At 43.3% G+C, this 27,575-nt stretch overlaps 1 protein-coding gene across 3 annotated transcripts in view; it reads right to left on the minus strand.

Moving 5' to 3' along the window:
- Positions 1 to 27,575, minus strand: part of CLPB (ClpB family mitochondrial disaggregase) — a 147,826-nt gene that overhangs the window by 51,756 nt on the left and 68,495 nt on the right. For all 3 annotated transcript variants that reach the window (XM_074954454.1, XM_074954441.1, XM_074954449.1), the window contains one exon: positions 12,014 to 12,111. In XM_074954454.1, coding sequence (XP_074810555.1) covers positions 12,014 to 12,111 — 98 coding nt within the window. The remainder of the gene's footprint in view (positions 1 to 12,013; positions 12,112 to 27,575) is intronic.

The following is a 27,575-nucleotide window of genomic DNA, read 5'->3' on the forward strand; positions in this document are numbered from 1 at the left end:
GAGAGCTGTGAACAGAGGCCGCCAGCAGGGGAGTGTGGAAAGAGACTGTGAGAGCCTTTCCTTCCAGCTTCAGCACTGTGTGTGATATCAAGATGGCCAGTGATGAAACGGTGGCAGTGACCGGCAATGGATGTGTTATGTTCTCTTTCCTGCCTGATGACATAAGGGATTTCCTGGGCATGAAGTGGAATTTGGTGGCGCTACTGGGAGGAAAAGATTCTTGAACTGGGGGGTGGGGGGCAAGTTGAGACGCTACTAAGAATCAGAGAAGCCGAGGAGTTCCTAGACAACCAGATTCAGGAAATACCAATACCCAGGTTCCAGGCAGAACAGAGCTGGTCACAAAGGAATCGGTGAGAGAGGGAGTCATAGAGGAGGCCTGGAAGTTCATAACCACAATAGGTCAAGGAAGCATTGTGCATGGTTGCAGACAGATGGCCTGTGGCCATCAGAGAGAAGAGAAGCAGGAGAAATTCCACACAGCTAGAAGTTTCATATCAGTATCGGGTCCTCAAAGTAGAAATTACGAAAGATACCACTTTAGATCCAGCTGGTTCAAGAGAATGGGTAGCTGTATGGGACAGGTATGGATGGATACAACCTATAAGAAAATCAAGCTTACCCACACAGATTTCTCCAGCTGTGCAAGGAAGACAGACAATCCTTGCTGGAGATTCAATACTCAGAAGAATTGAAAGAACATTCTGCAAGGAACAGATGGACAATAGGATGGCGTACTGCCTGCCTGGAGCCAAGACATGAGATGCTGCTCTAAGCCTGGATAGGCTTCTGAAGTCTATGGGCAAGGAACCATTGGTAATGGTTCATAGTGGCACTAATGACACTGCGTCGCGGGATATCTTGCAGATAGTAGATGACGTCAAGGAACTTGGAAGCATGCTGAAGAAGAAGAATGTCCAAGCGATCTTCTCTGAGATCCTTCCTGTCCCACGAGCACAGAAAAACAGACGGCAGAAGATGCTGAAAGTGAATCACTGGCTCGGTAAGTGATGTAGGGTGGAGAGCTCTGGTTTTGTGGAACATTGGTCCACCTTCTACGGGGAGAGGGGGCTGTATAGTTTGCATGGCCTCCACCTCAGTAGAAAGAGGACCAATCTCCCCAGGGACAGGTTGGCTAGAGTAGTCAGGAGGGGGGGTTAAACTAATAGCAAAAGGGGAGGTAAAAAGTGGGAAGATATGGACACTCAGCACAAAATTCAAGATGCTGTGAATAAACTTAATCAAGAAACCAAACGACATGAAAAGAAAAAAAAATTAAATTGCCTCTACCTTAATGCTAGGATCCCGGGTAACAAACAAGAGGAATTCGAATTGCTCATTTATGAGCATAAATTCAATCTAGTTGGTGTTACTGAAACCTGGTGGGATGAGTCGCACAACAGGAATGTTAAAATCAATGTTTCTAACCTATTTAGGAAGGATCGAGTATCCAAAATGGGATGGGGAGGGGCACTCTACCTCAAAATTGGCATTACCTGTTTCTGAGTCACTGATAACTCAGAAGAAAATGATCTTGAATGCTTATGGATCATACCCTAACAGATCAAGCACAAGATGGGGTATTAGTTGGTGTCTGCTACATACACCAAATCATACAAGGGAACAGGATGACTGGCTCCTTATGCACCTATCTATAATGTGTAAGGGGGAAAAAAACCTGTGTGATCATCGGAAATTTCAATTTGAGTGGCATATGCTGGAGGTCTCATGCTACTTGGAATTTCTAAACATTACAGATGACAATTTCCTAATTCAAAAAGTGTTGAGCCAACACAAGGGAATTCTATATTAGACCTTGCCCTAACAGATGAAGAGGAACTGACCACAGAACTAAAAGTTAATGGTAGCTTATGTACAAATGATCATGACTTGATCACATTTATAAGGTGTAAGCAGAATAAAGTCCAGAGTAGTAATATATATACTTGGTGCTTTAATAGGGCAAATTTCATAAAGCTGAAAATAATTATGAGCCAAAAAAGCTGGGAGAAAAAAATTTAATCAGGAAACTGTGAATGATAATTGGGAATCATTTAAGAACACCTTACTAGATGCACCAAAAACCACAATCCCACAATTGAGGAAAAAGGCTGCACTGGTTACAAAATCAATCTGGTTGAGAGGGAAGGTGAAGACAGCTGTAAAAAAATAAAAATTAAAAAAAAAATTATTTTACAAATGGAATAAAGGTGAAGTTGATAGTAATGAATATAAATAAGAAGTTAGGAATTGCAGAAAATTGGTAAGGGAAGCCAAGGGACACAAGGAGAAAGCTATGGCCAGTAGTTAAGGAAATAAGGAGTTCTTTAACTATATTAGGAACAAAAGGAATGCTAACAGTTATATTGGTCCATTACTAGATGGAAATGGTAGAATTATCAGTGATAATGCAGAAAAGGCAGAAGTGTTCAATAAATATTTCTGTTCTGTATTTCAGGGGAAACAGATGATGTAGTCTGTGGCAGATTTAATCTCACGAAAAGCTTCCTAATCATATCAGCCACACTATCAGAGGCTCGTTCACCTGCACATCTACCAATGTGATATATGCCATCATGTGCCAGCAATGCCCCTCTCCCATGTACATTGGTGAAACTGGCCAGTCGCTACGTAAAAGAATAAATGGACACAAATCAGACGTCAAGAATTATAACATTCAAAAACCAGTCGGAGAACACTTCAAATCTCTCTGGTCACTCGATTACAGACCTAAAAGTTGCAATTCTTCAACAAAAAAACTTCAAAAACAGACTCCAACGAGAGACTGCTGAATTGGACTTAATTTGCAAACTGGATACAATTAACTTAGGCTTGAATAGAGACTGGGAGTGGATGGGTCATTACTCAAAGTAAAACTATTTCCCCATGTTTATTCCCCCCCCCCCCACCCCAGTTCCTCAGACGTTCTTGTCAACTGCTGGAAATGGCCCACCTTGATTATCACTACAAAAGGTTTCCCCCCCACCACCACTCTCCTGCTGGTAATAGCTCACCTTAAGTGATCACTCTGGTTACAGTGTGTATGGTAACACCCATTGTTTCATATTCTCTATGTATATAAATCTCCCCACTGTATTTTCCACTGAATGCATCCGATGAAGTGAGCTGTAGCTCACCAAAGCTTATGCTCAAATAAATTTATTAGTCTCTAAGGTGCCACAAGTACTCCTTTTCTTTTTGTGAATACAGACTAACACGGCTGCTACTCTGAAACCTTCCTAACTATGAATCTAGTCATATTATACAATGATGATAAAACACTTTCCATTCCAGTAGTATCTTGGGAGGATATCTTAAACAGCAGCTCCTAAAGTCAGATATTTTAAATCAGCAGGTCCAGATAACTTGCATCCAAGACCTTTAAAAGAGCTGGCTGAGAAGCTCACTGGACAGTTAATGCTGATTTTCAATAAGTCTTGGAATACTGGGGAAGTTCCAGAGGACTGAAAGAAAGCTAATGTTATGCCAATATTTAAACAGGGTAAATGAGATGACCCAGGTAATTTTTGGCCTGTCAGTCATCAATCCCAGGCAAGATAATGGAGCAGCTGACATGCGACTCGATTAATAAAGAACAAGAGAACTGTAATGTAATTAATGCAAATCAACATGGGTTACGGAAAATAGATCCTGTCAAAATAACTTAATATCTTTATTTGATGAGATTACAAGTTTGGCTGATAAAGGTAACAGTGTTGACATAATATAGAATCATAGGGCTAGAAGGGACCACAAGGGTCATCTAGTCTAACCCCCTGCCAAGATGAAGGATTTGTTGTGTCTAAACAATCCAAGACAGGATGGCTAGCCAGCCTCCTTTTAAAAACTTCCAGTGAAGGAGCTTCCACAACCTCCCTAGGCAATCTGTTCCATTGTCCTACTATTCTTTCAGTTTTTCCTGAGATTTAATCTAAATCTGCTATGCTGTAGTTTGAACCCATTGCCTCTTTGCTGCCTTCCGTGGCAAGAGAGAAACACTTTTCTCCATCTTTTTTTGGCAGCTTTTCATGTGTTTGAAGACTGCTATTAAGTACTTGAAGACTGTCCCCACTTAATCTCCTCTTTTCCAAACTAAATATACCCGGTTCCTCCAGCCTTTGGTCATATGGCTTGCATTCCATCCCTTTGATCATCTTTGCTGCTCACCTCTGGATCCTTTTCCAGTTTCTCTACATCCTCCCTATATATTGGTGACCACTACTGGACCTTGTACTTCAGCTGAGGCCTAATCGGAGCCAAGTAGAGTGGTACTATCACCTCCCATGACTTGCATGCCATGACTCTGTTAATGCAACCTAAAATTGTATTTGCTTTTTTTGCAACAGCATTGAACTGCTGAGTCCTGTTGAGGTTGTGATCCACCACAACTCCCAGATCCTTCTCAGCAGTGCTGCTGCCAAGACAGTTATCCCCCATTCTGTATTTGTGAATTTGGTTTTTCTTCCCTATGTGTAGCACATTTGTTTTTGTTGAATTTCATTTTTTTGTCCCTAGCCCAGTTCTCCAATTTATCAAGATCCTTCTGGATTTTAGTTCTATCCTTCAAAGTGTTGGCAACTCCCTCAGCTTTGCGTCATCTGCAAATTCGATCAGTATGCTCTCTATTCCTACACCCAGGTCATTAATAAAAATGTTAAACAAGACCGGACCCCAAAGAGATCCCTGTGGAACCCCACTTGAGACATCCCTCCAACCTGACATCACTCCATTAATAGGTACTCTTTGTTTGTGGTTGTTTAATCAATGCATCCGATGAAGTGAGCTGTAGCTCACGAAAGCTCATGTTCAGATAAACTGGTTAGTCTCTAAGGTGCCACAAGTACTCCTTTTCTTTTTTCTTTTTACGAATACAGACTAACACGGCTGTTACTCTGAAACTTAATCAATTATGTATCCACTTAATGGTAGTTCCACCAAGCCCACATTTCTCCAGCTTTCTTTTCAGAATGTCATGTGGGACTGTGTCAAAAGCCTTGCTAAAGTCCAGGTATATTATGTTCACTGCATTCCCCTATCCAGCAAACCAGTTACACTGTCAAAGAAGGAAATCAACCTGGTTTGGCATGATTTGTTCTTAGTAAATCCATCCTGGCTGCTTGTAATTACCTCTTCATCTTCCAGGTATTTGCAAATTGAATGTTTTATACATTACTCCAGTAGCTTCCCAGATATCGAGGTCAGGCTGACTGGTCTGTAGTTCCCCGGCTCCTCCTTTTTAAAGATGGGCACTATGTTAGACCTTCTCCAGTCTTCTGGGACCTCTCCTATCATCAATGAGTTTGTAAATATTATTGCCAGTGGCTCCTAGATTTCTTCAGCTAATTCCTTCAGTACTCTTGGGTGAACAGCATCTGGCTCCGCTGATCTGAATTCATTCAAATTGGTCAGACGATCTCTGACGTGTTCTTTATCCAGATTTGCATCCCTTCTCCTTTATTTTCTCTGGTAACTTCACTAGTCATCCAGTCACATGTTATTTTTTGTGAGAAGACGGAAGCTAAGTAGGCACTGAGCAACCCTGCTTTCTTATCATCTTCTGTGCCAGCTCACCTTCAATACTGGGCAGCAGATCCACACCGTCCTTGATCTTTCTTTTTTGTCTGACATATTTGAAGAACTCCTTCTGGCTGTCTCTTACATTGCTTGCCAGCTGGAACGCATTCTTTGCCCTGGCTTTCCTGATTCTGTTCCTAGACACTCGTGCTATTCCCATGTATACTTTCTCGGTGACATGCCCCTCTTTCCATTTCCTGTATGTATTCCTTTTGGTTTTTAAATAGCTCAAAAGCTCCTTGTGCAGCCACACTGGCCTCCTCTGGCTCTTCTTTTCCTTCCTCTGCAGTGAAATCGCTTGATGTTGATACCTCCAGTATTACATCTTTTAGGAACTGCCAGCCCCCTTTGACTCCTTTCCAACTTTCTTCATTGTTCTTCAGTCCCCCCTCCACTGCCCTTTCTGATTCTTTGGCATGCTGTGCCCGCAGTACCAAATCCTGACTTCTATCCAGGAAGTCTTCATTTTCTCTGACGCAATGCAGGGTCGATACTTGGGCCTCCAGTCCTTTGACCTTTTCTTCCAGTATGGAGACCAGCTTGCACTTCGCACAGACCAAGTCACTTCTCTCCTCTAGGAGAAAGACAAACACAGTGCATCCTGTGCAGGTCATAACAGCTGACCCCTCACTATCCATTTTTTCTACCTTTGAGCAGGAGGTTGGACTAGATGACCTCCCAAGGTCCCTTACAACCCTGATATTCTATTCTAAGAGCCTCCTCGGATAATGTATTTACTGCTCGTACAAGCCTGAAAAGCAGAAACTCTGTGGGCTCTTCCCCAGGCAAACTCCCATACAAATTCCCTCTGTTTGCATCTCCTCTCTTCGCTGCTCACTAGGTTCGCAACATACTTAGACTTCTGTAAGGCATTTGATTGGGTACTGCACAACAAATTGATTAAAAAACGAGAATGACATCAAATTAACATGGCACACATTAAATGGATTAAAAACTGGCTAACTGATAGGTCTCATAATGTAACTGTAATTGGGGAATCATCACTGAGCGGTCCCAAAAGGGTCCCACAGGAATTGGTTCTTGGCCCTATGCTATTTCACATCTTTATCAAGGACCTGGAAGAAAACAAAAACATTACTGACAAAGTTTGCAGATGACACAAAAATTGGGGGTGTGGTAAATAATGAAGAGGACACATCACTGATTCACAGAGATTTAGATTGCTTGGTGAACTGGGTGCAAGCAAAGAATATGCGTTTTAATATGGCTAAATGTAAAAGCATCTATCTGGGAACAAAGAATGTCAGCCACAGTTACCAGATAGGGGACTCTATCCTGGGAAGTAATGACTCTGAAAAAGATGTGGGGGTTGTGGTGGATAATCAGCTGAATATGAGCTCCCAAATGTGACGCTATGGCCAAAGAGCGACTGTGATCCTTGGATGTATAAATGGGAATCTCAAGGAGTAGAGAAGTTATTTTACCTCTGTATTTGGCACTGGTGTGACCACTGTTGGAATACTGTGTCCAGTTCTGGTGCCCACAATTCATGAAAGATGTTGATAAATTAGAGAGGGTTCAGAGAAGAGCCACAAGAATAATTAAAGGATTAGAAAACATGCCTTATAGTGATAGATTCAAGGAGCTCAGTCTGTTTAGCTTAACAAAGAGAAGGTTAAGGGGAACTGCGTAGTCTATAAATACCTATGTGGGAAACAAATATTTCATAATGGGCTCTTTAACTTAGCAGAGAAAGGTATAACACGATCCAGTGGCTGCCAGGTGAAGCTACACAAATTCAGACTGGAAATAAGGCATACATTTTTAACAGTGAGAATAGTTAACCATTGGAACAATTTACCAAGAGTCATTGTGCATTCTCCATCTCTGACCATTTTTAAATCAAGATTGGATGTTTTTCTGAAAGGTCTGCTCTAGGAACTATTGTGGGGAAGTTCTCTGGGCTGTGTCATTCAGGAGGTCAGACTAGATGATGACCTTCTGGCCTTAGAATCTATTCATTGTAGGGGTTTTTCTGTTTGTTTTGTTTTTAACACACTGAAGTCTCAGATTTGGGGGCAGAAGCAGAATTCTTGCTCCAAAGGCCTGCAGTGTGGTGGAGCTGATGTCCCAAGAGAGGGTTAGGCTTGTGCCAGTCTCCTGCACCCCAGACTAGTTGGATGAAGTGCAGCACTTCTGCCTTCGAAAATGACTCTTGCCCTCTTAGTCACAAGGATGATGGCAGAGCAATGACTGCAGAGGGTCATGGAGACATTGACACAGTTGATGACGGCAACCTGCCGAAGTTTGGGAGGAAGGACTGAAGTCCTGGGACCTGCCTTCGTTAGTTCTTTGGGTGCGACTCTGTGCTGTGACTCTAAGAGGCACCGCAAAGACCTTGCCCCCCAGGAAGATGTGGGGTTCAAAGGGCTTTAAGCCAACTTTCTGCCCTCCTAATTTTTGGCTGTTCCCGGGCTGGAGAGGCCCCTGGTGTAACTCAGCCCTGGACTTCTCTGTGGCTGCAGCACAGCCCTGAAAGTCTGCAGGGCTGTGGGCTGCAACCGGACCCGCAACACCTCCCCATCCCTGGCACACTCCCTACACCAGCACCAGTGAGGGAGTCCTCAGGAGGCAGCCTTATGTCTGTCTCATCGGGGTCTGTGCCAGGGGACTCCTCCTCCAGTCAGAACTGGGGCTTTTAGAGCCACTTTACACTGCTCCAGCCCTTTTATCCATAGAGGGGCTGGAGTGGGGGGTCAGGATCTCACTCTCTGTTTGGTAGCAAGACATAACTTTCACTGATTTTTGACATCAACCATTTTTCTCCCTGTGCACGACTGGGCAAGGCTCCCTACAAAGCAAGTCACAATTGTTCCTTAGTCTGCACTGCTTGCTTCCTTCCTGTGACCTGGAGACCAATGAACTCCCATGATCAGTGACTGGGGCAGTCAGTAAAAGCCAGGGCTCATGCATAGTGTTACTGCTACAAAGGCACTACTGGAGAGGAAATCACAAAGAGAGCCTGACCTTGATTACATCTGACTTTAGCCACCAGTCAAAGGGACACTCCATTACATGGCGTGAAGTGCTATGAATGGGGACTGTTTTCCCCCTCCGATAACTGATCTCTAGTTCTTCTGATTAAACTTTTATAGAACATCATTGCCATATAAGTGGATTACACCAGTGTTACGTGTTCTGAAAGAGAGGCAGGGACTGATACTCTGCTCTTCTTGTGCTAGGCAGGAGGTAACAAAGCTCCTAGGTTCACCTGGGCTAAGAGGTTCTTGTGACATAGTGCCAAATGTAAAGGAGGAGAACCCATCTTTTTAATAAGAGACGCACTGTATTAGCTTTGTCAGACCTCACCTTGAGATAGCAATCCCTGGCTCCCAGTTGCTAATACGAGCCTGGTAATTGTGATCACTGGCTTTTATTATCCTTTATCCAGTATGGCACCCCTCCCAGCCATGATTTCATTTACGGGAAAATATTCAAAGAACAGAGGTTCAAAAGCACAGCTGCTAGTGAGGCTGAATGTCTGCAGAGAACCTGGCCATGCGTAGGACACAACCTCTTTTACATTACAGGAAAAGGAATTTAAAAGATTAAATAAACTAGGATTATATATTTGTTTTCAGCTGGAAAACGTGTCAGGGATACAAACTAAGCTATTTAAGTAATGTCAGTCTTTAGAGATTTTGGGTGGCAGTTCATTCACATCAAGGGCCAAATCTATCCCTGGAGTAACTCGATTTGTTACAGTAAGGATTAATTTGGCTCAAGATCTTTGCTTCTTATGAGGTTATTGGGATCCTGCTCTATCTTTGACTGTGCAACTCCATGGATGGATGATCTGCATAGTATGGATGTCCAAAACAGGAAGGGCATGGCCTAAAAAGAAGCCAGCAGGAACGCGGGGGCCTCGTGGTTTAAGAAGATGTCTGAGATCCAGGAGATCTACGTTCTAGTTCTGGCTGTGACAGGGATGTACAGCTTTAGGCAAGCCTGAAGTCACCAGAACTATCGGTCTGTACTGGCTTTCCTACTGGCAGTCTCAGCAGCAAGGTCAAGAACAGAACTGGCCCAGAGACTAACTCAGAGTTGAGGCACACCATCAAGCTAATGCTGGGGAAGATGTCTTCATTTCCCCTATTTTGGGGATAAATAAAAGGACTTCAGTATTCAGGGCTGTTAATCTGCCACCTTTCACCAGCAATAAAAGTCACACAAGACAAGAACCTGGCCTCTTTACCACCTATTTACCTACTTTGGCCTATCCCTTTGCTCCTAGCTCTGTCTGTTTGGCAACACATTCAGGTTTAATTTAGCATTGTGAATCAGCTTATCTATACACACAAAAAGACTCTTATAACACAGTAGAAGCATGCACAGAATTCTTTTTAAAAACAAATTTAAAAATACATATGAAAACTCCTTGTTACTCTGTCACCAGGATATGTAAATAAAATATATGTGATATGTCTATCTGGTGAATAGTCCTGCCAATTCATTCTCCAGCTGTGATTAAAATGAGAAATACATTCTCAAAGACTCTCAGTGGAATGCAGGTGCAGGAGTGGGAATGCAACCCTTCTACCACCACATCCCCCTCAGCAGAATATTCATCACAAACCAGCTGCACCGACTTACGTTTTATATACACCCTGCATCATTTTCATCAGCAACATGCACATATATTTATCTCCTCTCCCTCCTCCAACTACTCATTCGCTGACACTGGACTCCAGAGGCCATTTAACCAAGAGATGATTTTTTTCTCCTCTCACTGATTTAAGAATTTTGTGCTCAACATTTCTGTTTTAAAACTTTTAAAGAGCCGCCCTGACTGTTACAGCTCACTCCAATATGAGAACCACCAGCTCTATGTAGAAATGCCACATTCAAGATCTTCCTTCTTGTAACAGCAGTGCATAGTATAAGAGGACGCGGCATTAGTCTAGTAGTTAGAGCAGGGGACTAGTAGCCAGGAGACCTGGCTTCTACTCTTAGCTCCACCAAAGACTTCCTGTGTGACCTTGGCTCTAGGTTTGACCTTGGACAGTAACTGTGTTTTTGCTTTGTCTACACTAGATGCTAGGCTTTGCTTAAAACCATGTAATTAGCAGGCTGGCTAACACAATTTAACACACCTCTCATTTTCCCAGCCTAGACAAGTTTTTAGGCCCACATTTTGAAGATGGCAAATTCAATGTCTAAAGCTGGGTAACCAAAAATGGAGGCACCCCAAAGTAGAGGCCACTTTTGAAAACATGGGCCTTAATCTGTATGGACCTCAGCTTCCCCATCTGTAAAATGGGGACACTGATCCTTACCCACTTCAAAGGGGGCTTGTTAGGCTTAATGCACTGCGTGACTTGAGATTCTTAGAAGAACAGCACTCCAGAAGGGCAAATCATTATTACTACTTCATAATGATGTCATTACTATTTTAATAAATGTACCTAATAACTTTAAATGCTGTTTAGTATTGGTGTCAGTTCTCCCTATCTAATGACCAGGAGCTTTATCATTACAAGGAAGAGAAGAAGGATGATCTAGTGGTTAAGGCTAACTTGGGAGATCCAAGTTTAATTCTCTGCTCTGCCAGACTCATCTGTGTGACCTTGGGTAAGTCACTTAGCCTCTCTGTGCCTCCGTTCCCCAGATATGAAATGGAGACAATGGCACTGCAAGTTTCCCCCACTCCAGGCCTATTCATTCCCTGGGCTCTTTACTGCAACTGCTGATGACAATTACTGCAATTGTGTTTTTTTCCTCCCTTTTACAAACACGTCCTTGTGCAGTACGTATGACTCCATTGTATCGAGGGAGACAATGAGTCTGGGAGAGGTTAGGTGAATGGTCCGAGGCCAGTCCAGAAGTTAAGATTGGTGCTCAGGAGTTCCCGGATCCCAGTTCTGAGACTCAACTGCTAGGTGAGACCTCACACAAGGATCCGTCTTGAACTCAAAAACCTCAGGCGTTTCAAAAGAGAAGATGGAGATAGCAATCTGATTTTGCCATACTCTGCCTAGAGGCTACTGGGATAAGCAGACAACAGGTGATCTTATTTGTGGTATGCATCTCAATGATAAGCCACAAAAAGCAATACAAGAGGCAGAACAGGTGGCCATAGATATATCTGAAGATAATTCTAACACTTTTAAGTTATACATCATATAACTTTAAGTCATTTCTGAAGATACTCTGCTTGTCGTTCCAGAGACACTGAAAGGATCAGAGATGTAACCATGCTCAGGTATCGTTCCAGAAGGTGTAGGAGCTGAAACAGGCCCCTTCGGTTGAAACCTGAAAAGGAAATAGAACAGGAGTACTTGTGGCACCTTAGAGACTAACCAATTTATTAGTCTCTAAGGTGCCACAAGTCCTCCTGTTCTTTTTGCGGATACAGACTAACACGGCTGCTACTTTGAAACCTGTAAAGGAAATAGTAAGTCACCTGAATCAGACTCACCTTTGTTTCCGATGCTTTCAGAAGTTTCATGACCTCCCCGTCACGGGCGTAATCTAGTGGTGTGTGCCCCATTTCATTCCTCTGCAGGGGGCTGGCACCTGATCATAGGGGGAAAAGGAGGGATCAGAGTTGAAACATGGGGCAGAATAAACATGAAGCACGACTTGTGACCCCTACGCTCCCCAGTGTCCTCTTCTAACCTTTGCTCTGAGGGCTACTCAGATCAGAGAGGGACAACGTACAACCAGCACATGTAAGGATGTCAGGGGAACAACAAAAGGAGAGTGTCACTGTAACAATCGGCTTGGCAGGGAAAGGCTGTTGTAATGATGAAAGCACATGGAGTGCCCGAAACAAAACACAGCTTCATAAAAGCACCAGCTACTGGGCCTATGGCAGCTCCATGGAACTACTGCAGTTTCAATTGGATATGGTATTCTTCTTCATTGCCTGGTCTGAACTGTTGTCTAGGATTGCTGTGGCCTGTTAAACAGCTGCTGCCTTCTGCCACAGAAGTGGCTGCATTTCCGCAGTGGTTCTTCTTCATCTGGACAACTCATCTCTTTGGGAGTTACAAAAACAGCCAGAGAGACTCCAACAGGCACCCTCATGAGAGAAGTTCTATACACCATGTCCTAACACTGAGAAAGCTTCCCACCACCCCATCACCATCCAAACCACACTGCACTAGGGATGGCAAAAAGGTCAAATCAGCTGATCCCTGGTGCCTTGGCAGCATGTAGGGCAAAATATGGTCCACTAGCTATGATGGTCCAAGATTAGGATTGGTAGATGTAATAAGGCTGTCTAGGGAAGTAGTCAAAGATACAAGCATCAGAGACCTCAATGGATGAGACACAGGGTATTTCACGATATACTTGCAAAGGCAGAGATATATCTCAATGCCACATACCACATGTATTGCAGCCTGCTGTCTCCAACCAGAAAATGAGGGCTATGAAAATGTCCAATCTGCCTGTAACTCAAAGCTCTGAGGCTCTACCCAGCAAGCTTGAATGAACTAGCCAGTCAATATCTTCTGAAGTGAGAGTGGTCTGTGAAAGCCTGAGAAGCAGAGACGTTCTGTGGATAAGGCACAGAGGGCTTGGAGCCAGGGATTCCAGGGTTCTACTCAGTGGCTCTGACAACGACTCATTCTCTGTTTGCCCATCTGTAAAATGGGGATAACATTTACAGGGGTACCTGGAAGGGGTAGACAGTAAATAACTGTACAGTGCTAAGAAAAAATGCAAAGCACCAAAGCAGTATTATGCCATCCCCTCAACTAGACCAAGCTTTTATAAACATTGCACTTCTTTCCTTCCCGCTAGTCTACATGGGTTATTTGGAAGAGCAAACTCAGAAATGAGCACTCGGTTGCTTCAATTAACATATACTGATGAGGCTATATTTTTGCCTCTACAATGTAGTCTGCCGCACAAAGCAATCCTATTAAACTGAAGAGCTGTCGCTGAGAGGGCTCTTTGCTATCACGAACTGAAGAGATTAGCCATTTTTAAGCGCTGGCATCAGGGATCTATATTTGCTTACAGAATGAAAAATGTGCTCCATAAACATTCGACACAGAGTAATTTCTATTGCAAGCCTTGTCATCGCAAATAAAGACTATGACTGGGACAGGTGAGATTGTATACTGCCTGGGCTGGCCACTCAATATCTTTTAAAGAGACAGTGGCCCCAAAATGCACCTGCAGCCCTGACATTTTTAAAAACATCTTCAGTTTGTGCTAGTTTGGCTAGGGAGCGGGGAAAAGTTTTATGGGCTCTCCAAATGAAGATATCCTGGAGGCCAGGTCTGCTTTCATTTCAGGAGGGCTGAGGGTTTCTTTTTGCCTTGGATCTATCAATAATGGCTATCCAATATTGGCCTAATCCCCCTGTTAATGGCTTTGACGACTTGACTAATTGCCACAATAATTGACAGAACCTGACTCATACAACTGGTCGATTTCACCTCAATAAAATATTACACTTTAATAAATAACAGTGTCACTCCGTTTGCTAATAGAACACAAAAGTGGCTACTAGTTCATAAGGGCCCTGGCCTGACCTTCCTCCGCCCTCCCCTTCCCCCTTTTGCCCCCCTCCCTCCCCACAAGCCAGGCAGCTGGTCCAGAGAGCAGAGCCTTTTGGACAGAGCAGTCTTGGCAATCTATTGTGTGCACACTGAGAGGGCTCCAACCTTTAGATCCTTAATAGTAGGCAATTTGTCACCTCCCACTAGCTGTCTCTAGCTGGGGATCAACACCTGGGCAACACCCCAGGCTGTTCAAGGCACCCACCTCCCCCTTCCCCCCCCGTTCATATTAGTAGGCTCTAGCTTATAATATTTGATAAATAGCATGCTAGTTCACTTCTAGCATCAGTGGAGCAATGAGGCACTGGAGCAGCTGCATAAGGTCACTCATTGGGGAAATATGTTTCTGTCAGTGGTATTGAAAAAAGTTTAGTGGAGTGACAGGTCTCAATTTTTCAAATTTTATTAACTCCATCCGCTTAACAATTTGTCTTGAATTCCTTCAGATTCCAGATAACTGTCAATAGGGCTCAGGATGGGTGGGTACTGGCACCGCACAGAATTATGCTGTTTTATTTGGTGGCAAGTTTTGAATAACTCCTAGTGGGGGGAAAACGCCACATTAAAAGGACAATCCTAGGCACAGAATGTAGGAGAGACTGAAGCTTTCCCAAGCCTCCTGCGAAGATGGGGGTGGGCAGGGGCCAGGGCAGATAAGGATCCTTAGTGGTGGTTTTATCATGACTTTCTTGTCTAAGTTACAAGCTGCTGAGATGGGACCCAGCAACATACCTGAGCATAGGTACCAATGCCTGGGGTCCATTCCCAGCTCTGCCAGATGCCAGGTAAGACCTTGGGGCAAGTCATTTCTGTTTCTCTCTCAATACCTCAGTTTCTTCCGTACAATGGGGATAATACTTCAGCACTTCACAGTGGTATTATGAGGGGTTCAGACAACACTGATGGGGCTATATGTACATCAGTAGGTAATTACTTTTCTCCCAGAGGTGGACAGAGGAGAATAAATTGCATTAGTTGGAACTTGGCACACAGTATAATCGGATGTTCTGCAAACTACCACACAGACTGCAGTTCTACCAATGTACCTAGTCCAGACCTCCTCTCACTGTTCTAGTCCTGACCCTCTCTTTTGCAGATCACCCTTCTTTGGTGTCCGTAACACGGACAAAGTATCTGTTGGGAATCATCATAAAACCATCCCTCTCCTGGCGCTGTCAGTGAGAGCTGCTGTTTGCAAAGAAGCCTGAGCAGAATAATTAAAATTCAGGGGAGTCACCCAAATGAGACACCCACCATCCGACACTAGCCCTCCTTTCCTTTGTCCGTGGTCCGACTGAAGGCACCACAGGAGGATAATGATAACTACAGTAACCCACACATCTGTCAGCAGAGCCTCTGTGGTACAAACAGAACAATCATCTTCACCAGCCGGCAAGGGCTTTTAATTTTCACTTGTATAACGTAAACTCCAAGGTATAAACCAGCCAGACAGAAGCAGAGTCTCTCATTTCACAATCAGGGCTTCCCGCTATAGTGCAGGTGAGGAGAAAGCACAAGAAGCTCTTGCCTGCCCGGTGCCACTGCTCTGGGATTGGCCAGAATCTCCATGGGGAGAGAAGTCCCTACTCCTGAGGATTGCTCCACAGCACTAGCTGTCTGAAATCAGGCAGGGAGAGGTAGCTTCACCGTGAATGGCTAGGCACGCCGCAGGGAGCACACTGCCCCCTCTCTGTGAGGCTGGTGCAGCTCATAGTCTGGTGTGTGCTGCCGGGTGGCTTTCTAGCTGAATTCCTCCTAGGGACCCAACCCACAGCACGGCTTGCAGGCAATTCTGCCCTAAGAGAGCAAGGTTTTGCAGGGTCAGGTCCACGGTTTCTCTAGGGCAAACGCAGTTCTCTTATTTAAACAAAAGATAATGCCACCCAGAACTGGGGGAAACCTAAAGCTATAACGATGTATGCTGTTGGGGATGCCCAAGAAAGACACACTGAATGGCAACGCCTCTTCCTGGACCCACAGCAGACCTGACAGACACTGAAACTAATTACATGCACTGCCCATGCACTCAGGTGTGCTAAAAGCATTTGCCGCTACAGTTACTTCTCTCCAAGGCCTTGTTTCGAGCACCAAAAAAGCCAAGAATTCACCAGGAGATAGCAGCCCATATTACTTGCTGGGGATTACACAATGTCATCAGCCATCAGCTTTGACAAGCAGTGACATTATTATGGCTCTACATGGCTAGTTAAAGTAATATACAAAGACTTCTGTCCTCCAGAGTCCTCGGTGATTGAATTAGCATGATCACCCTTTTTCCAGTAAAATAAACCTGTTTTTAAATCAATAAGGCAAAAATATTTCACAGGTAGCTTTTAACATACAGTACTAACATTAAACAGCTTTTGCTTCCTTAAAGTAGCCACTGCAGACCCGTAATCCTATCAAATTTGGGGTGTTTTGGGTTTTTTTGAAAGATAAAAAGAACACAGCATGGCCAGATCCTCAGCTGGAGTAAATTGCTGTAGCTCCATTTACTTATTCCTGCTAAGAGTCTGGCCTTCTTCCTTCAAACGATGCTTCCCAGCAGCTTGGATTTCACTGGGCGCCCAGAGATGTTCAAATCCCATCAAGGGAAGACATGGGGTAAAATTTTCAAGAGTGATTTGGGACTGGTAGGAACATTTGAATATTACACGCTAGATCTTTTAGAACCCATCCCAGCTTGTCCTTCACTTAGGCAAAACTCCCGTTAATTTCCATGGGTATTTTTCCCCAGTTAGGATTCACAGGATTGACCCCTCTCAGTGTATTTACATATCAAGGCAAATTCTGCCCTCAATTGCACCCAGGAAAACACCAACTTCCATGGGATTACACACGAACATAAATGAGGGCAGAATGTGGCCCAAAGACCAGTGCCGTCTCTCCCCTACACCTCATTTTGGTTTCTTCATAAACCAGTTCCAAACCCACATTTTGATTTGACAATAAGGGCTTGAAACCCTGCTGTTACTCAAAGGTAAATCTCCCATTGAAGTCAGTGGGAGCTCATCAGGTAAGGGATGAAGGAGAAAGCCTCAAGTCTCTGACATGATTTATACAGGGCCTTATGTCAGGGCGTGAGATAAACCCTGACATTTCTCTTAAAGCATCTTTCCAAAGACCCTTCCAAGGAAGCATGAACCAGAGAAGGCAGAAATACTGGAGGTGAACCACTGGCTGCACGACCAGCATAAAGCTGAATGTTTTGGTTTTGTGGTGCATTGGGCCATATTTCAGTCCGCGAGGGTGGTATATAAACAGGAAGGCCTGAATCTCACAGGTAGAGGACGCAATTTCTCAGCTGGAGACTAGCTGGAGCAGTCAGGAAGGCATCAATCTAGAAATGCAAGGGGAGGATGCTAAGAAGGCAAATGTGGTACAAACTCAAACTCAGCCATGTCATGAACAAATTGAATCAATGCAACAAAGAATGCGAAGAGAAGACTTTTTTCAATGATTTATATACCAGTGCAAGGAGTCTGGGTAGCGAGCAAGAGGAATTAGAAATTCTCATTGATGGGAAGAAATTTGATATAATTGGCCATTGTAAAATCTGGTGGGACAATCTGCATGATTCAAATGTTATAATCACTGGTTATAATCTGTTCAGGGAGGACAGAGTGGGCAAAAGGGGAATAGTGGCACTCAACATTAAAGACATTAATACCTGTTTTGGAGTTATTGATAACTCAGAAGTGCAGTGTGCTGAATGCATATGGATCAATGAGCTAAGAAGGGAGGGAGTACTGCTGGGGGTCTGTTACAGAAGTACTGAATCAAACCAGGATGAGTTACTCCTTCTATACTTGTTTGTTTTGTGTGGAAAACCAACATGTGTAGTTATGAGGGACTTTAATTTGGGAGATACATGCTGGAGATCTCAGGCAGCCACAAGTAACACATCATTAGAGCTTCTAGGAATTACAGATGATAACCTTCTAATGCAAAAAGGTATTGCACCAAACACAAAATAACTCTGTTTTAGACCTTATTATGATGGAAAAAGATGAATTAATCATTGGACTGGAAGTTGGTGGTTGCCTAGGGACCAGTGATCATGATCTGATTACATTGCATATTGGGCTAACAGAGGACAGGCCCAACCAGCAATACATGTATGCTTTGTGCTTCAAAAGGGCTAATTTCCTGCAATTAAAAAAGCTGATGAAATTCGTGAGCAAAATTGATTGGGAGGAAAAAATTAGACAGAAAATTTAAATGAAATTTGGGAGTTCTTTAAGAAGAGATATTAACTGACCAAAAAGCCAAGATAACACAATCAAGAAAGAAGACAACTTTGTCTAAAAGCCCATCCTGGTTCAGTGGTGAAGAAAAAACAGCAATTAGAAACACAAAAGCAACATATAACAAATGGAAAGTGGGGGAAATCGATAGCAAGTGCTATAAATTAGAAGTTAAGAAGAGTAGAAAACTGATAAAGGAAGCTCAAGCCATCAGGAAAAATTCCATGGCTGGCAGGGCTAAGGATAACAGAAAGGAGTTTTCTTTAAGTATATTAGGAACAGCTGAAATCCAAGCAATGATATCGGATAATCACTAGATAGATAAGGCAAAACTGTTAATAATGATGCAGAAAAGGCAGAAATGTTCAATAAATACTTTCCTTCGATTTTTGGAAAGAAGCAGGATGATGTACTTGTATGACAAAAAGAGAACGAAGTACCTTCCAGTCCATTAGTAACTGAAGAGGATGTTAAACAACATCTATCAGGGATAGACATTTTAAAATCACCAGGCTCAGATAACTTGCACCCAGGAGTCCTAAAAGAGCTGGTTGAGGAGATCTCTGATCTAGTGATGTTAACTTTTAATAAACTGTAGAATATCAGGGAAATTCCAGAAGACTGAAAGAGTGCTAATGTTGTGCCAATGTTTAAAAATGGCAAGTCGGATGACCAGGATAACTATAGGCAGGTTAACATAAGAACATAAGAATGGCCATGCTGAATCAAACAAATGGTCCATCTAGCCCAGTATCCTGTCTTCTGACAGTGGCCAGTGCCAGATGCTTCAGAGAGAGTTAACAAAATAGAGCCATACATCAAGTGATCCATCCCATTGTCCATTCCCAGCTTCTAGCACTCAGAAGTTTTGGGACAGCACAGAGCATGGGGTTGTATCCCTGACCATCTTATCTAATAGCCACTGAAGGACCTATCCTCCATGAACTTATCTAGTTCTTTTCTGAACCCTGTTATACTTTTGGCCTTCACAACATCCCCTGGCAATGAGTTCCACGGGTTAACTGTGCACTGTGTGAAGAAGTACTTCCTTATGTTTGTTTTAAATCTGTTGCCTATTCATTTCACTGGGTAACCCCTGATTCTTGTGTCATGTGAAGGGGTAAATAACCCTCCCTTCTTCACTGTCTCCACACCAGTCACGATTTTACAGACCTCGATCATATCCCCCCTCAGTCGTCTCTTCTCCAAGCTGAACAGTCCCAGTCTTTTTAATATCTCCTCACGCAGAAGCTGTTCCATACCCTTGAGCATTTTTGTTGCAGTTCCCTGCACCTTTTCCAATTCTAATATACTTGTTTTGAGATGGGGCCACCAGAACTGCACGCAGTGTTCAAGATGTGGGCGTATGATGGGTGTATATAGCAGCATTATGGTATTTTCTGTCTTATTGTCTATCCCTTTCCTAATGGCTCCTAACCTTTCGCTTTTTTGGCTGCCGCTGCACGTTCAGCAGATGTTTTCCGAGAACGATCCATGATGGCTCCAAGACCTCTTTCTTGAGTGGCAACAGCTATTTTCAACCCCCTCAGTTTGTATGTATAGATGGGATTATGTTTGTCCATGTGCACTTCTTTTCATTTATCAACACTGAATTTTATCTGCCATTTTGTTACACAGTCACCCAGTTTTGTGAGATCCCTTTGTAACTCTTTGCAGTCAGCTTTGAACTTAACTATCTTGAGTCATTTTGCATTGTCTGCAAATTTTAATACCTTACTGTTTACCCCCCTTTTCCAGATCATTTATGAATATGTTGAACAGCACTGGTCCCAGAACAGATCCCAGATCTATTTACCTCTCTCCACTTGTGAAAACTGACCATTTATTCCTACCCTCTGTTTCCTATCTTTTAACGGGTTACTGATCCATGAGAGGACCTTCCCTCTTATCCTATGATTCTTTACTTTTCTTCAGTCTTTGGTGAGGAACCTTATCAAAGGCTTTCTGAAAGTTCAAGTACATTATATCCACTGGATCACCCTTGTCCACATGTTTGCTGAACCCCTCAAAGAATTCTAATAGAGTGGTGAGGCATGATTTCCCTTTACAAAAGCCATGTTGACTCTTCCCCAACATATCATGTTCATCTACATATCTGATCATTCTGTTCTTTACTACAGTTTCAACCAATCTGACTGGTACTGAAGTTAGGGTTACTAGCTTGCAATTGCCAGGATCACCTCCAAAGCATTTTTTAAAAGTCAGCATCACATGTACTATCCTCCAGTCATCTGATACTATTGAGCTGATACTGATTAAGCAATAGTTTACATACCACAGTTAGTAGTTCTGCAGTTTCATATTTGAGTTCCTTCAGAACTCTTGGGTGAATCCCCATCTGGTCCTGGTGACTTATTACTGTTTAATTTCTCAATTTGTTCCAAAACCTCCTCTAACAACCTCCTCAATCTGGGACAGTTCCTCAGATTTATCACCTAAAAAGAATGGCTCAGGTTTGGGAATCTCCCTCACATCCTCTGCAATGAAGACCAATGCAAAGAATTCAGTTAGCTACTGTGCAACAGCCTTGTCTTCCTTGAGTGCTCCTTTAGCACCTTGATTGTCCTGTGGCCCCACTGATTGTTTGCCAGGCTTCTTGCTTCTGATGTACTTTAAAAAATTGTTGTTAGTTTTTGAGACTCCTGCTAGTTGCTCTTAAAATTCTTTTTTGGCCTACTTAATAATACTTTTACATTTGACTTGCCAGAGTTTACGCTGTTTTCTACTTTTCTCAGTAGGATTCGACTTCCAAGTTTTAAAGGATATCTTTTTGTCTCTAACTGCCTTTTTTACTCTGTTGTTTGGCCATGGTGGAGTTTTTTAGGTCCTCTTACTGTTTTTTTTTAATTTTTATTTAGGGGATGCATATAGTTTGAGCTTCTATTACGCTGTTTTAAAAAGTTTTGCAGGCATTTCACTCTTGTGATTGTTTCTTTTAATTTCCATCTAACTAGCTTCCTAATTTTTGTGTAGTTCCCCTTTTTGAAGTGAAATACTACTGTAGTGGGTTTCTTTGGTATTCCCTCCCCTTCCCCCAAAGGATGTTAAACTGAATTACATTATAGTCACTATTACCGAGAGGTTTTGCTATATTCACCTCTTGGACCAGATCCTGTGCTCCACTTAGGACTAAATCAAGAACTGATTCTCCCCTTGTGGGTTCCAGGACTACCTACTCCAAGAAGCAGCCATTAATGGTGTCTAGAAACATTATTTTTGTATCTTATCCTGAAGTGACATACCCAGTCAATATGGGGATAGTTGAAATTCCTAATTATTACTGGGTTGTCTGTTTTTGTAGCCTCTTTTTAAAAGTGGGGGGGACAGGGCATGGCCCCTCTGGCCCAGCCAGTTCTGGTTCCCCCGTTCTCTTCTCTTCTCTTCACTAGGACAGAGAGAATCCTTTTTAACAAATCCTCCTCTAAGAGATGTGTCTGTCTAAATCGTGTGCTCCTCTGCACCTGTCAGCTTTCCACCAGCCCTTAGCTTTAAAACTCCTTTATAATTTTACATGCCAGCAATTTGGTTCCATTTTGGTTTAGGTGGAGCCTAAACCTTTCTCAAAAGAGCGCCTAGTTCCTAATAAATCTAAATCCTTCATCCCAACACCATCATTTCATCCACGCACTAAGACCCTGCAGTTCCGTCTGTCTAACTGGCCCTGCACATGGAACTGGAAGCATTTCAGAGAATATTGCCATGGAGATCCTGGACTTTAATCTCTAAACCAACAGCCTAAATTTGCCCTCCAGGATCTCCTTCCTCCCTTTCCCTATGTCACTGGTACCTACATGTACTGACCACCAGCTTCTCCCCAACCCTGCACATAAATCTGTCTAGGTATCTCGAGAGATCCACAACTTTCGCACCCAGCAGGCAATTCACCATGAGCCTCTCCTGGTCATCACAAACCTAGCTATCTATGTTTCTAATGATCAAATCCCCCATTGCTATTATGTGTCTTCCTAATAACTGGGCTTCCCTCCCCCATGAGGGGTATCCTCAGTGTGAGATGATACCTCAACATCATCCAGAAGAAGGGTCCCAACTATGGGGTCATTTCCCTCTGCTCCAGTTTGTTGTTTCTCCTTGACAAGACTTTTATCCTCCTCAACAGCAGAGGCTTTCGAACAGGGGGCAGGACTGCTCTACTGTGTCCCAGAAAGTCTCGTCTATCTATTTCTCCATCTCCCTTAGCTCCACACTCAGTTTCTGAGGGCTATGAGCTGTATGCACCGAATGCACACGTCACCTACCCATACAGACTGCATTCAGCGCAATAAACTGGATAGCCTCCACACTGCTGCTGGACTTCGGCCAGCATTCTTATTACTCCTGCAGGGTTTTTGGTTTGTGTGTTCTTTGTGTGTTTTTTTTTCTTGGGGATGGTGGTGGTTATTGGCCTAAATTTAGAGAATGTTTATTAGGTGTATCTGGCTCTTAAGCTCCTCACAAAACTCCTGTTTGGTGCTCTTATTTGCTGGCTCCTCTGGTTGCTCGGGAGCTGGCTTTTGAAATCCCCGTTCTCCCTGAATCAGCCCCAGCGCCTTGTCAAGGCATCCTAAGGGAATAGAGATCAAAGGATGGCAGGCTAGAGGCCTGTTAGGAAACTCTGAGTCTTGCCTAGCAAGCCACTAAGCTCAACACACGGCCCCCTGGCAGACCACTCTATAACCGTCAATCAAGCAGGCACATGGCAAGAGAGCAAGCACCACCACAACAAACAAACTAACAGACAACCAACTAGCCTGATGTCAAATCCCAGGCAAAATAATAGAAGGCTGATATAGGACTCAACTGATCAAGAATTATAGGGTAGGAATATAATTAATGCCAGTCAACGTGGTTTGAAAGAAAATAGATTCTGTCCGACCTGATTTCAGTCTTTGATGAGATTACAAGTTTGGTTGACAAAGGGAATGACCTAGAGGTAATGTACTTAAACTTTTGTAAGATGTTTGACCTAGTACCGCACAACATTCTGAATGGAGAGGGTGCAGAAAAGAATTACAGAAATGGTTCAAGGTCTGTAGAAAATGCCTTACTGTGAGAGACTCAAAGAGCTCAATCTGTAGGGCTTATCAAAAGGCTTGAGAGGTGACTTGATTACAGTCTGCAAGTACCTTTATGGGGAGAAAATATCTGATTCGAAGGGGCTATTTAACGTAGCAGAGGAGGGCATAACAAGAACCTGAAGCAAGCCAAATCCAGATTAGACACTGACCACACATTTTTCATGGTGAGAGTGACTAACTATTGGAACAAATGACCAATCGACATGGTGTATTCACCATCTCTTGATGTCTTCAAACAAGGACCAGATGCCTTTCTGGAAGACACGCTTTAGCCAAACACAAGTATTACTTTAGCAAAACAAGTTGTTGGGCTCATTGCAGACATAACAGGTGAAATTTAATGGCCTGTGATATAACGGACGTTAGACTGGATGATCTACCAGTCCCTTTCTGGGCTTAAACACCAAATTTATGAAAGCAGGAAGAGAATCTTTGGGGTGAATCCTTTAATTTTTTAAATAGGTACCATCAGGTTAAAAGTCCTATTTAGTACAGATTCTGATGAAGGTGGCACTTTATTAAATTCCAGGAGAGGAGCAGCATTATTAAAGGATCTGTTTAGAAATAATTTAAAAATCATCCTAACCTTTGACTTCCACCTTCTCAGGTTATTAACACGGAAACAAATCTGATTTTTACATCATTTGTGCTATAGTAGCGCCCATCCCCATTGTGCTAGGCACAAACTCATCCATAGTCAGAAATTGTCCCTGCTCAGAAGAGCTTGCAATGTACATAGACAAGACAGACAAAGGGTGGAAAAGGAAACAGAGACCAGAGAGGAGAAATGAGTTGTTCAAGGTCACATAGCAGGTCTATATCAGAGCTGGGAACAAAATCCAGGTCTCCCACAGTCCCTTCCTCCGTCCACATGCTTATTATATTTCACTTACCTTGACCACTGAAACTAGACAGGGCTCCCTCTAGTTATACACTAGTTGATTAGTTACACAGTACTGCAGTGTTAAGATTCTAAACTACAGGAGATTGTTTTAAATTTAAAAAAATAACAAAAATTCTTTCATCTTTTAAAAAATTCTTCCTACTGCACCAATGGTTACAGTATCTCAGTATGCTTCATTAAGGGTAAAATTCCCGCCCTATGCTATTTTGAGGGCCTAAGTAGCATCTAACTATTGCATGAGCTTTGTGCTGGTCTCCTGCACAGGGTTTTTTTCTCAGATGTACCTCAGAGAAAAATTTAGTCCCACAGTGCATCAATTCTACCAGAAAAAGGAGCTAAATCTTTCCACTCCTCTCTTAGTTTGCTACGATGCTCCTTATTGATGACTGACTTCGCTATCGCTAAGCCTTTCTGCATCTCCATTACCATGGACCAGCCTGCTCATAGACAGGCTCTGCATCTCAAGCTAGTCCCGCACTTGTTTTTTCATTTTATTTTTTCAATCATAATACACGCTGCACACCTGTCTATATATTTTCACTATCGCATAAAACGTTTTTACCAAAATATACAATTAAGTATCAGGTTCTGCTCTCAGTTATGCTGATGTAAATTGAGAGACTAACTTGCCTTTGATGGAGTTACTCTTGATTTACAGCATTGTAACTCAGATTGGAATTTGGCCCTAACTGTTAATAGAAAATTATTCCATTGGATTATCTGACAAGAATTATCTCTAGAACTATCCCAAACAACGGACATATTCTGTAAGTGGGTAAGCAGGTAAGAAATAAACAAACCTTCTAATCACAGTGCAATATTTTGGAACCTTCTGGCTCATACAATTGAAGACAGATCATATTCAAACGGTGCCAGTATTATAATGGGTAAGCAAACTGGCACTTTATACACACCTATCAAATATAAAGCGTGCATGCAGCTCATTGCAGAACATGCCTATCAGATATGAAGCATGCATGTAGTTGATTCCAGATATCATGTGGGCACAGAAGAAAAACTCCTCAAGACACAGTACGTGGTATTGAACTTGTACCTCAACATTACCCACTTCTTAAACACGTAACTGGTTTGGGATTGCCATCAGATACATTTGCTCCCCGGGATGTATGAGATGGGAGAGCTGTAGTTACCCCTTGGTGGACCATCATAATCCTAACTTTGTACTTTTGGGTTGGAAAAGTCTTTGCTGCTTGTGTCCTGGTGTTTCAGGAGTGTTTGCTCAGTCACATTTCTCGCACTGATATAATTCCACTAACACATCTCAATTCATATTGTTTTATGAGGGCCTCCTTTCTAGGGGGAACAAAACCACTTTTAACCTTGTTCTTAAGGTATCAACGCGAAAAGGGAAACTAAAGAATAATACTCTCTCTCTTCATATATTCTTTCTCTCCATAAATATATATAGCTATTAAATGCCTTACAAATGGTTAGGTCAGTGCACGGCTTTGTGCCCGGAAAGACTTCAAAAGGGATCTATTTGTTCCCCACCCTGTGGGGAAACTATTCTTAAAAGCTTCGACATGGACATAAATGTGCTTGTGCTCACACACTTATTACACTCGCCACGGTGGGACATTAGAAGCCTCAGTGCAATGATATGATTGGATTTTAAATCCCAGTCTCTGAGGATTTTAATTACTGGTCTGGGGCTGCTGGGAGTGGAACTCACTGCCTTTGGACAGAGGGGGTCGATACGCTGGCCCACAACATATTGAGCCATGACGCCTGCAGACACTATTGTGCTATTTAATCATCTTTTGCAAAATTTACAGTGTAACAGAAGGAATCAATACTGAATTTATCACATTCTCTTGTAAATATGAGCAGAGAGGAGGAGAGTTTAAGACACTCTTAACAGAGCAGAAGGCCTGGGACAAAAGTGCCGTAGCAGCGCAATGACATCCCTGCTTCTTAGGTGTAAGCAACACAAGGAGCTGGGTAGCGTAGCAAGGCATGTGTGGGGCTCTCAAGAACCCCTGATCTTTGTCCTCCCCCGGCCACCCTGGAGTCTGGCAGGGGCTCCGAAAGCTGTAGAGGCAGTGCACTCATTCTTGGGGAGGGGCTGGGTGAATGTACCTAGAACTGCTCCACAGCGCCCCCTTCTGATAATGATGGGTTGGGCTCAAGGAACTGTAACAGTGATAAGAACATAAGAAGGGCCACACTGGGTCAGACCAAGGGTCCATCTATCCCAGTATCCTGTCTTCTGACAGTGGCCAATGCCGGTGCCCCAGAGGGAATGAACAGAAAAGGTAATCCTCAAGTGATCCATCCCCTGTCGCTCATTCCCAGCTTCTGGCAAACAGCGGCCAGGGACACCATCCCTGCCCATCCTGGCTAATAGCCATTGATGGACCTATCCTCCATGAACTTATTGAGTTGTTTTTTGAACCCTGTTATAGTTTTGGCCTTCACAACATCCTCTGGCAACTAGTTCCACAGACTGATTGTGGGTTGTGTGAAGAGATACTTCCCTTTGCTCGTTTTAAACCTGCTGCCTATTAATTTCATTTGGTGACCCCTAGTTCTTGTCTTGTGAGAAGGAGTAAATAAAAAACAGTTAGTCACCTTCTCGTAACTGTTGTTCTTCGAGATGCGCTGCTCATATACATTCCAATTAGGTGTGTGCGTGCCAAGTGCACAGTTCATGGGAAGGTTTTTCCCCTAGCAGCACCCGTTGGGTCGGCTCTGGAGCCCCCTGGAGTCGCGCCTTCATGGTGCCGCATATAGGGCCCTGCTGATCTGCTGCCTCTCCAGTTCCTTCTTGCCGGATACTCTGACAGAGGGGAAGGCGGGTTGGTTTGGAAAGGACATGAGCAACACATCTCGAAGAACAACAGAGCATCTTCAGGAGGAACGCTGGGTGGGGTCGCAGTTGCACCTTATCTTTATAAAAGATATACAGAGGGTCAGATGTGAGAGCCTTGAGCTCAGACACCCTTCTGGCTGATGTTGTTGCAGTGAAAAAGACCACCTTATAGGAAAGGTAGAGGAGTGAGTATGTCACTAGGGGCTTGAACGGGGGCCCCATCAGCCTCAAGAGTACTAAGTTAAGGTCCCAAGAGGAGGTGGGCAGCCGAATATGAGGATATAATCTGTCCAACCCCTTGAGGAACCGCCGCACCATTTCGTTAGTGAAGATGGAGCGGCCATGTTCTCCTGGGTGAAAAGCTGAGATGGCAGCCGGTGAACC

Source organism: Natator depressus, chromosome 1, assembly GCF_965152275.1.
Source record: "Natator depressus isolate rNatDep1 chromosome 1, rNatDep2.hap1, whole genome shotgun sequence".
Lineage (NCBI taxonomy): Eukaryota > Metazoa > Chordata > Testudines > Cheloniidae > Natator > Natator depressus.